Raw genomic sequence first — 11174 nt, forward strand, 5'->3', positions numbered from 1 at the left:
GGCTGTGGATGCTCACGTCTCGTTGAGTCTGGTACAGGATGAAACAACCCCACACAGCATAAGGTCAAGGACGCGTGCTTGTAACAGACCTCCCTTGCCAATGAGGGAAAGCCTATTGCAACAACCCGCAAAGTGTCACCCTGGTGAAGATGGAACATCCATGGGGCGAACGAGATGATCAACACACCTGGAAGATGAGGACCAATGAAGTTTAGCAGAAATCTGCATTATATGAGGTCTATATACAAGGACACATAATACAGGACTAGGTAAGGCAATTAAAAGGATTGCAACTTGAAACTGGTGATTTGAGAAAAAATAAAAAAAATAATTCCTTCCATTTTTCAACAGAGCCTACTTTGTGTGAAGACCAGGGTTTTTTTTTTTTACTTTTTACTTGGACGCTATTGAATCCATGTGCTGTCCTAACAGTGATTTGAACTGATCACTTGATTTATCAGTGGTTTGGGATTAATGTAGCTTTTCTTTTAACCTTTGTGATGTTTTCCTGACAGTACTTCCCTGACAAAGAGGATAAACCTCAACATAACTGTAAAAGCTGTTAACCTTCCCTGATTGAGCAGAGGATACATTTTCCCTTACTAAACAGAGAATGACTCTCTGGCATGCAGAGGATAACGTTAACACAACCTTCCCTGATTAGGCAGGATAAACCAACTTGCTTGACTATACAGAGGATGAAACACTTCTGTTGACAGGATTAGGACATGTATCCACAGAAATGGAGATGTATTTTTGTACCAAAAACTCCAAACAAGCAAAAACATTATTAAACAAGATTTATTTGGTGATAAACAGGGAATATTCAATACAAATGAAGCACTGAAATAATCTGTAAGAGAACTTGGGTACGAGTTCGGCAAAATCAATGTCACGATTTACATTGGCCATCACGGTGGTGATCGTGGCTATCGTGGTGATCGTGGCAGCCGTGGCTATCGCGGTGATCGTGGCAGCCGTGACCGCCGTGGCCATCGTGACCGCCGTGGCCATCGTGACCGCCGTGGCCATCGTGGTGATCGGCCCACTCATGCCCACTCAGACCGTGGTTCGGTGGCCGTTCGGCCGCAGGCGTGACTGCAGGCATCGGCGGTTCGGCGGCAGGCGTCACTGCAGGCATCGGCGGTTCGGCCGCAGGCGTCACTGCAGGCATCGGCGGTTCGGCCGTAGGCGTCACTGCAGGCATCGGCGGTTCGGCCGCAGGCGTCACTGCAGGCATCGGCGGTTCGGCGGCAGGCCTCACTGCAGGCTTCGGCGGGTAGGCCACAGGCCTCGGCGGGTAGACCACAGGCCTCACTGCAGGTTTCGGCAGGTCGGCCGCAGGCTTCACTACAGGCTTTGGCGGGTAGGCCACAAGCCACACTGCAGGCTTCGGCGGGTAGGCCACAGGCTTCACTGCAGGCTTTGGCAGGTCGGCCACAGGCTTCGCTACAGGCTTTGGCGGGTAGGCCACAGGCCACACTGCAGGCTTTGGCGGGTAGGCCACAGGCTTCACTGCAGGCTTCGGCAGGTCGGCCGCAGGCTTCACTGCAGGGATACAGATAGTCATTTTAAGTCTGTCCTTTCAGCAAAATCAGGAACGACAACAGAATTATAAAAGACACTACTACTCTATAAAAAGACTAGGGGGGGGGGGGGGTAATTACTCCATAACTAGATGTAATGTAATACAACTACCTGTAAATGGAGCCATACACTGATGTCCACACCCATTGCTGCAACATTTCTCATTGTCCGGACAGTCACTGTCATAGTAACACAACTTGGCACAATTTCCTCCTCCAGTTTTGGTGCTTGGACACACTCCTGGCTTTGCTATGAAGACACATGACAGAAAACATCACTGAATGCTGAAGGTCTCATTTACAGTTTGAACAAATTATATATAGTTCAGTCTTTCTACTTCAAAGTTTAATGTTTAGTTCAACGTGTTACTTGCAGTTTCTTTGGAATTATTTGTGAAGTTTACTAGCAACGTCTGATTGAAAATTTTCAGGGTTTCTTTTGGGAGACCTCTAGCATCCATCATTAATTGAAACTCACTGAAAACAGGCGGCACACACGCTGACCCACAGGGAAATAGACAGCATTTATGTTCTCCAGAGCAGTCTCTATCAGAAGTACATCCTCGTTGAGACGGCACGACCGTCAGCATTACTGGACACTGACCAGACTCTACAGAAGAGGATTGTTAAAAGGGACCAGGGAGTGTTGTAAGGGTTTCAGCATTTAGAAGTCAGGGGTTTTGAAATATAGGTCTCAAACTTGAAAATATGCAAGCATTCATCTGCTTAAAGAAATAATCAAGAATAAGTTCCATTTATCACTAAACTGTCAATCAGTTTTAAAGACAAAAGTAGTCAGGTGTGTAGCCTAATAAGCACAATGCAGATAGAAGACATAGACAGTTTATGTGTTTTTCATAAATTTACTATTGCAACTAAACGTACGTAGCAATTTTCAAGAAAGTCATATTTTGTCAAGTTACACTTGTTTACGCATTTCTTCAGACTGTGTAATGAAGCTAAAAGATCTTCTCACCCGCGACTCCAGCAAGTGTTGTGCACAACCATGTAGACAGGCACAATAAAACAACTCTCAACGAGTAGTACACTCGAGCTGTCATCCTCTCGACCTGTGATCTCACAAATGAGCTCTGCTGGAAAACGCACTGAATTAGTCAGTCAGGGGGAACAGTGAAGCACACAAAACTACACTGAAAACATGTGCTGCTGATTCCCGCAACATAAATCACTGTATAAAAGTTACGCGTTTTTAAAGATTCAAGGAGGTCTGGGCAACTCCAACCCTGATCAAACACACCTGCCTGTAACCTTCAAGTAGCCTCATCTTGAAGACCTTGATTAGCTTGTTCAGGTGTGTTTGATTAGGTTTGGATGAGTGGAACGGAGCTCTGCGTTCACGCCAGATATCGTTATAATAACCGTAATTAGTATTGTGAATAATGCCTTGTCCAAATACCCACACTTGCGGTCTTTGCACTTGACCACTTGTCTACTTGCATGACGTATTTCCTTATTAGGCGTAAAGACTGCAAGTGTTGAACTTTTGATTACTCGATTGGACACACATATAGTCTAGCAAAAAATGCAAGTGTTTACATAGCTTTTATTTCTTATTTTCAATGCTTTGCGTTTAAAAAAACACACACAAAAAAACTGCCATTTAAATTAGGGCCCACTGACAGAAAAAGAGTAAGCAAAAAAGTTGAGGGAGAGAGCACACTAGTTGACCTAACATGAATATCCAGAACTATATATCTACAAAGACAGACTATATCTACATAGTGTTGTACTTCCTGTCGAATTTTGTCATTGGCTCTTTTATTGTTTTGGTTAACTCTCCATTATTTGCGTTTCTGTCTTTGCTCCTGTTTTGAAAGTTGTGAGATTACTTTAAGCTTTCCTGTTTCTTTTCTTCTTTTGTATCTTTCCTTTTCTCTGTCAATGTACTGCTGATATTTTACAGGATCTTCCTTCGTTTTTTTTTCTATAATCTCTAGACCTTTCAGTTGATTTCTTGGGAGCCATTCTGGTTAAAAAATAAGAAAAAAATAGTTTTAGGAAGTAAGGCATCTCACTTAAGTTTCATTGTAAAACTATTATGCTTATTTAACTTAATTTATAAACACATAATATGATATAGATAATAGTGACACAGAACATGTCATTACCACCACATCACTTGTCATCACCATCACAACAAGTTGTGTGTTGGTAATGACGTGTTGCAGTAATGACTTTTTTTTTTTCAGGAAAAAAGATGCTAGGTCATGGATTTGCTAACATTACTCAACAGCTAGTACAAAAATAACTTTAAATACACACACACACACACACACACACATATATATATATATATATATATATATATATATATATATATATATATATATACTACCAGTCAAAAGTTTTAGATCGGTAAGATTTTTACTGTTTTTAAAAGAAGTATCTTCGTCTCACCAAGGCTGCATTTATTTGATTAAAAATACAAACAAAAATAATAATATTGTGAAACATTATTACAATTTAAAATAGCTGTTTTCTATGTGAATATATAGTTAAGTGTAATTTATTCCTGTGATCAAAGCTGAATTTTCAACATCATTACTCCACTCTTCAGTATCACATGGTCCTTCAGAAATCATTCTAATATGATGATTTGATGCTCAAGAAACATTTATGATTATAATCAATGTTAATTTAATCAAAACATAAAACAAAAAATAATAATCAAAACATAAAAAATCTTACCGATCAAAAACTTTTGACCGGTAGTGTATATATCAAAATATTGCTGCTACAGCATTTATGGTAAGGACGCTGAATAAGTATACTCCATGATCAGAAGGAATTCACGATTAAATTACTTACTTTTTCAGACAGCAAATATCACTGTTCTTTCATGGCTGACATGTGCTCCCCTGCTAGTCTTCATTCCCATGGTTACGGCATAAACAAGTCTTACCCTCAAAAAAATCCTTGTTGTAATCATAGACTGTCGCGGTAATGACAGTATTGTTGTGGACAATACTAAATTGTTAAACATATTCACAAATTGCACAGATATGAACCCGAATTATGCATCAAGTGCCTTTTTAAGTTACTGTTTAAACATATATTGTGATTTTTTAATGAACTGATAACATTTTATCACATTTTCAGAGCAGTGTAGCATAAACGACTCTGGGTAGATGCGAATTAGCTCACGGATATAGGGAATTTTGGAAATATTAATAAAAAATCAACTCAAAATCATAACTCATGGTCATAATTCATAAGTCGCATGTACATTAACTTTATCAGTTATCGAGATTACCTTGTTCTGTAACTGGTCTGGTCATCAATCATTCGTCCAGTGAATAAATGTAAGATTATCACAGTTAAGAAGGGGTATTTACAAACTCCAAGAAAGTTTTATCGTCTGGCCACGAACATCAAACTTTCTGAGTTTATTAATTAAAACTACTCAATGTAGTCTATAATATCGAGCTTGTAGCTATCTTTTGTTTCATTGACTTATAAGGTGGGTTTTCAAACACAGAGACAATTAAAAGTATAAATGGGTTTATTAATAAAATGGCACACACTAGAGATTATATAAGCTACAAATATAAACGTACGTAAAATGCAAACAATAAAATCAACAAACATTTAAACAAACATGACGTGATCGGAATGAATGACATGAAAGAAAGAGAGAAAGAAAGAAAGAAAGAAAGAAAGAAAGAAAGAGATAAGAGATAGAGGGTAACTTAATTCACAGACCTACGAGCTAGAAACCAGGACTCAGCTGTTAGAGAGAGAGATACTTGCGAGATGTTGTACTCTTTCAGTGCGATGCTGGAAAAGGGACGCGCGCGTGGTTTGCGTCTAGCTTCGTCTTCTGGGTCGTTTCGCAAGACGATGTAAAGGCTCACTTGAATTTAACATTACCGAGAAAGTTCAGATCATTTCCCTTGTGGAGGGGAAAGGCCAGTAGGAACTTAGTTGCAAAGAACGGCAGCTACGACTCGAACATGTGTTGGTCCGAGGAGAAGGCCAAAGCCTTTCCAGAGGTTCCTGGAGAAGCGTTGCCGGGGAGAAGAGGTCAGAGCGAGAGCGAGGTGAGAGAGAGAGGAAATAGGGTCTCTTGCTTTTTAAAGACATCTGTTTACGCCCTGTTTTTGGTGACAACAGCAAATCAGATCTTCTGATCTGAAGCGGGAAGAAAGTCTCTTTGTTTGTGAAAGAAACGGCTACTTTGACTTTGTCATGTGAGAGATAGAATTCGTATTTCCTCTTTCAGAAAAGATAATACCCGTAAGAATACATTTCATTGTAATCTCATACATATATGTAATTCCGTGAGATCACTACGATTAGAATGATACCAGACATGGTGTACAAAATATGAGAATACAGATATTCATTTCTAATGTAGGATTCTGAGCATTTTAAGAGTCAATTGATTTCTATGATAGAACATAGAAAATCTCAATCTGCCATGGAAATTATACACACATACAAATACATATCAAAAACATGGTTCTTGGATCGCCTGTGTGGAAGTGTATGGAATGTGGGCTTGCAGAGGAACTGGATGAGCTGCAGCTTTGGAGTCATAAAACTTTATGACCAGGTCGAGGTCGTGTTACAAGACACTATTGAGGAACCTTTAGAATTCAAAATTATACTCTAGCAAACCACACCTCTATTATAAGGCAAACTAACCACACATGCATCATGGAATTGTACATATATTTAAAAGAAATATTGCTTATCCTGAGTTACACACAAAGTTTGGTCTCTTGGTGTGTGTGTGTGTGTCTGTGTGTGTCGGAATGTCATGAGGCTGTAAAGTCACAGGGAGACCATGCTGAACTTGGGGAGGGGGGGGACGGAGCCAGCCACACGGGCGCTGGTGAATTAACCCCTAGAGAATAATTAACCAGGGCTGCCTTCCTAAGGACAAAGACGATGTGTTCGACACCCTCATGATTCACTTAATTTGAAACGCAGATGTCTGTATGTCATTGTTGCTACATTCCCCCTTTTTTGTTAGATGAAGTCTTGGGGATGGACTTCATCAAACAACAAATTAGCACAATGGATGACAGGTGGATCATGATTGTCAAATAGCAGGTGGTTGCTAGGCTGACGACTCAGCTCAAATGAGGTTGAGGTGGTCGATGGTGTGGGACCCCCCCCCCTTTTCCAGGGTTTGTAGGAAACCGCCAGACACGGCTTTGTGAGCTTGGCTGTGGATGCTCACGTCTCGTTGAGTCTGGTACAGGATGAAACAACCCCACACAGCATAAGGTCAAGGACGCGTGCTTGTAACAGACCTCCCTTGCCAATGAGGGAAAGCCTATTGCAACAAGCCGCAAAGTGTCACCCTGGTGAAGATGGAACATCCATGGGGCGAACGAGATGATCAACACACCTGGAAGATGAGGACCAATGAAGTTTAGCAGAAATCTGCATTATATGAGGTCTATATACAAGGACACATAATACAGGACTAGGTAAGGCAATTAAAAGGATTGCAACTTGAAACTGGTGATTTGAGAAAAAATAAAAAAAATAATTCCTTCCATTTTTCAACAGAGCCTACTTTGTGTGAAGACCAGGGTTTTTTTTTTTTTACTTTTTTTTACTTGGACGCTATTGAATCCATGTGCTGTCCTAACAGTGATTTGAACTGATCACTTGATTTATCAGTGGTTTGGGATTAATGTAGCTTTTCTTTTAACCTTTGTGATGTTTTCCTGACAGTACTTCCCTGACAAAGAGGATAAACCTCAACATAACTGTAAAAGCTGTTAACCTTCCCTGATTGAGCAGAGGATACATTTTCCCTTACTAAACAGAGAATGACTCTCTGGCATGCAGAGGATAACGTTAACACAACCTTCCCTGATTAGGCAGGATAAACCAACTTGCTTGACTATACAGAGGATGAAACACTTCTGTTGACAGAGGATTAGGACATGTATCCACAGAAATGGAGATGTATTTTTGTACCAAAAACTCCAAACAAGCAAAAACATTATTAAACAAGATTTATTTGGTGATAAACAGGGAATATTCAATACAAATGAAGCACTGAAATAATCTGTAAGAGAACTTGGGTATGAGTTCGGCAAAATCAATGTCACGATTTACATTGGCCATCACGGTGGTGATCGTGGCTATCGTGGTGATCGTGGCAGCCGTGGCTATCGTGGTGATCGTGGCAGCCGTGACCGCCGTGGCCATCGTGACCGCTGTGGCCATCGTGACCGCCGTGGCCATCGTGACCGCCGTGGCCATCGTGACCGCCGTGGCCATCGTGGTGATCGGCCCACTCATGCCCACTCAGACCGTGGTTCGGTGGCCGTTCGGCCGCAGGCGTGACTGCAGGCATCGGCGGTTCGGCGGCAGGCGTCACTGCAGGCATCGGCGGTTCGGCCGCAGGCGTCACTGCAGGCATCGGCGGTTCGGCCGCAGGCGTCACTGCAGGCATCGGCGGTTCGGCCGCAGGCGTCACTGCAGGCATCGGCGGTTCGGCGGCAGGCCTCACTGCAGGCTTCGGCGGGTAGACCACAGGCCTCACTGCAGGTTTCGGCAGGTCGGCCGCAGGCTTCACTACAGGCTTTGGCGGGTAGGCCACAAGCCACACTGCAGGCTTCGGCGGGTAGGCCACAGGCTTAACTGCAGGCTTTGGCGGGTAGGCCACAGGCCACACTGCAGGCTTTGGCGGGTAGGCCACAGGCTTCACTGCAGGCTTCGGCAGGTCGGCCGCAGGCTTCACTGCAGGGATACAGATAGTCATTTTAAGTCTGTCCTTTCAGCAAAATCAGGAACGACAACAGAATTATAAAAGACACTACTCTATAAAAAGACTAGGGGGGGGGGGGTAATTACTCCATAACTAGATGTAATGTAATACAACTACCTGTAAATGGAGCCATACACTGATGTCCACACCCATTGCTGCAACATTTCTCATTGTCCGGACAGTCACTGTCATAGTAACACAACTTGGCACAATTTCCTCCTCCAGTTTTGGTGCTTGGACACACTCCTGGCTTTGCTATGAAGACACATGACAGAAAACATCACTGAATGCTGAAGGTCTCATTTACAGTTTGAACAAATTATATATAGTTCAGTCTTTCTACTTCAAAGTTTAATGTTTAGTTCAACGTGTTACTTGCAGTTTCTTTGGAATTATTTGTGAAGTTTACTAGCAACGTCTGATTGAAAATTCTCGGTTTCTTTTGGGAGACCTCTAGCATCCATCATTAATTGAAACTCACTGAAAACAGGCGGCACACACGCTGACCCACAGGGAAATAGACAGCATTTATGTTCTCCAGAGCAGTCTCTATCAGAAGTACATCCTCGTTGAGACGGCACGACCGTCAGCATTACTGGACACTGACCAGACTCTACAGAAGAGGATTGTTAAAAGGGACCAGGGAGTGTTGTAAGGGTTTCAGCATTTAGAAGTCAGGGGTTTTGAAATATAGGTCTCAAACTTGAAAATATGCAAGCATTCATCTGCTTAAAGAAATAATCAAGAATAAGTTCCATTTATCACTAAACTGTCAATCAGTTTTAAAGACAAAGAGTAGTCAGGTGTGTAAGCACAATGCAGATAGAAGACATAGACAGTTTATGTGTTTTTCATAAATTTACTATTGCAACTAAATGTACTGTAGCAATTTTCAAGAGAAGTCATATTTTGTAAGGCACTTGTTTACGCATTTCTTCAGACTGTGTAATGAAGCTAAAAGATCTTCTCACCCGCGACTCCAGCAAGTGTTGTGCACAACCATGTAGACAGGCACAATAAAACAACTCTCAACGAGTGGTACACTCGAGCTGTCATCCTCTCGACCTGTGATCTCACAATTGAGCTCTGCTGGAAAACGCACTGAATTAGTCAGTCAGGGGGAACAGTGAAGCACACAAAACTACACTGAAAACATGTGCTGCTGATTCCCGCAACATAAATCACTGTATAAAAGATACGCGTTTTTAAAGATTCAAGGAGGTCTGGGCAACTCCAACCCTGATCAAACACACCTGCCTGTAACCTTCAAGTAGCCTCATCTTGAAGACCTTAATTAGCTTGTTCAGGTGTGTTTGATTAGGTTTGGAGGAGTGGAACGGAGCTCTGCGTTCACGCCAGATGTCGTAATAATAACCGTAGCCTAATTAGTATTGTGAATAATGCCTTGTCCAAATACCCACACTTGCGGGCTGCGTTCCAAACCGCATACTCAATGAGTACTTACTCGAGCGCTAAAAGAGTAGGTAGCCTACTTTATAGCCAAATCTCGTTGAGTAATGAGTATGAATGCGAACCGGACATCTGCCATGTGTTATCACACGTGCAACAACTTAAAAGATTCGAACGGACACGTTTAATTCATCTGTCTGTAAATATCATGATATTGATTAATCTTGCTCATTTTGTGGTCTTTTTGAAGAAACTGCTGCCCATTTATTTTGTGAATACATTTAGGGTTGAGTTATTTTATTTAACCCTACTAATGTGAACTACCGTTTTATCCCACGATGTTATTTATTTTTATTACGAAATCCCAAAATTGTCATCTCTTGAATATGTTGTTAATTTTTTATATCCAAATATTTTCATCCACAAGCAAAAGTGGCTAACTGCTTTATTTTTTCCTCTTTTTCTTGTTGAATTTAACTGTCGTTTCATCTCTCAGGCCTATAAATCACAAAAAAGTTTGTTTTTTTAAATGTAGCCTATTATAATGAATTATTTAAGAAAATATATATTAAGATATTCAACCTTGTAGGTTCTTTTTTCCTGTGTAAAAATCTCATATTATGTATGCAAACCCATTATATATATATATATATATATATATATATATATATATATATATATATATATATATATATATATATATATATATATATATATATATTATGGGTTTGCATACACAATGAGATTTTTTACAGATCTCATAACATCAGTAACTCGACAGCCCTACCTAGAACGGGTTTCCTCAGCGTTTGTAATGTCTGCACACAGGGCAGCTGTGCGAAGATTTGCCTTTGGAGGAAAACTGTTGATTTTATACTCGAAAAATTTAAGTATCATTAATATTAAAAATTAATATTACCTCAGAATGAATTGCATTTCTATCCCACCCCAAAACATACAATAATAACAACGATAAATGCTGACCAATACTTAATTACAGTATATGACGTTTTACTGAAAATGATATAATTCAATAAAACAAACAAATTGTAATGTATGTCATATGACATAGCTATGCATGATTGAATACACTCTAGATGTGTATATAATGAACATATCTACATTTTCTTTCAAACAATTAAATAAAACATTAATTAAATAATTATATTTTATTTACTGACAACAATGAGAAATATTAATAAATTAGTAAAAGAATGAATGAAAGTCACCATCACATCATAAACAAATGCATAAGTCAACACATGAAACAAAGCTTTATTCAAACTACAATCATGTATGTAGACTACAGGCACTGAACCCCACATCCTTCTGCCATCTCAACACAGCGGTTCCCATTCTGCGGCTTTATTCTGATGAATCAGCTGACCGCCAGAGGTGAGCCGTTACTTCGTGCCTGAGGT

At 40.6% G+C, this 11174-nt stretch overlaps 2 protein-coding genes across 3 annotated transcripts; both read right to left on the reverse strand.

Moving 5' to 3' along the window:
- Nucleotides 1–724: 724 nt before the first annotated feature.
- Nucleotides 725–2969, reverse strand: LOC308689855 (uncharacterized protein). 2 transcript variants are annotated; one of them, XM_081363913.1, is made up of 4 exons: nt 2563–2969; nt 2065–2196; nt 1699–1836; nt 725–1548 (listed from the first exon to the last, which is right to left on the reverse strand). In XM_081363913.1, the coding sequence occupies exons 1-4, from the start codon at nt 2645–2647 to the stop codon at nt 893–895; spliced, it is 1011 nt and encodes a 336-aa protein (XP_081220039.1). In that variant the 5' UTR covers nt 2648–2969; the 3' UTR covers nt 725–892. The 2 variants fall into 2 exon arrangements, with proteins under 2 accessions (XP_081220039.1, XP_081220040.1); XM_081363914.1 differs by lacking the exon at nt 2065–2196 and having other exon boundaries at nt 784–1548; nt 2563–2832.
- A 4539-nt stretch (nt 2970–7508) lies between these two features.
- Nucleotides 7509–9810, reverse strand: LOC308700104 (uncharacterized protein). The gene is made up of 4 exons (XM_081381480.1): nt 9315–9810; nt 8825–8956; nt 8461–8598; nt 7509–8315 (listed from the first exon to the last, which is right to left on the reverse strand). Exons 1-4 carry the CDS (start codon nt 9397–9399, stop codon nt 7678–7680), a joined length of 993 nt encoding a protein of 330 aa, XP_081237606.1. The 5' UTR covers nt 9400–9810; the 3' UTR covers nt 7509–7677.
- Between the last annotated feature and the right edge of the window lie 1364 nt (nt 9811–11174).

Source organism: Scardinius erythrophthalmus (assembly GCF_964197995.2).
Source record: "Scardinius erythrophthalmus genome assembly, chromosome: 1".
NCBI classification, from domain to species: Eukaryota; Metazoa; Chordata; class Actinopteri; order Cypriniformes; family Leuciscidae; genus Scardinius; species Scardinius erythrophthalmus.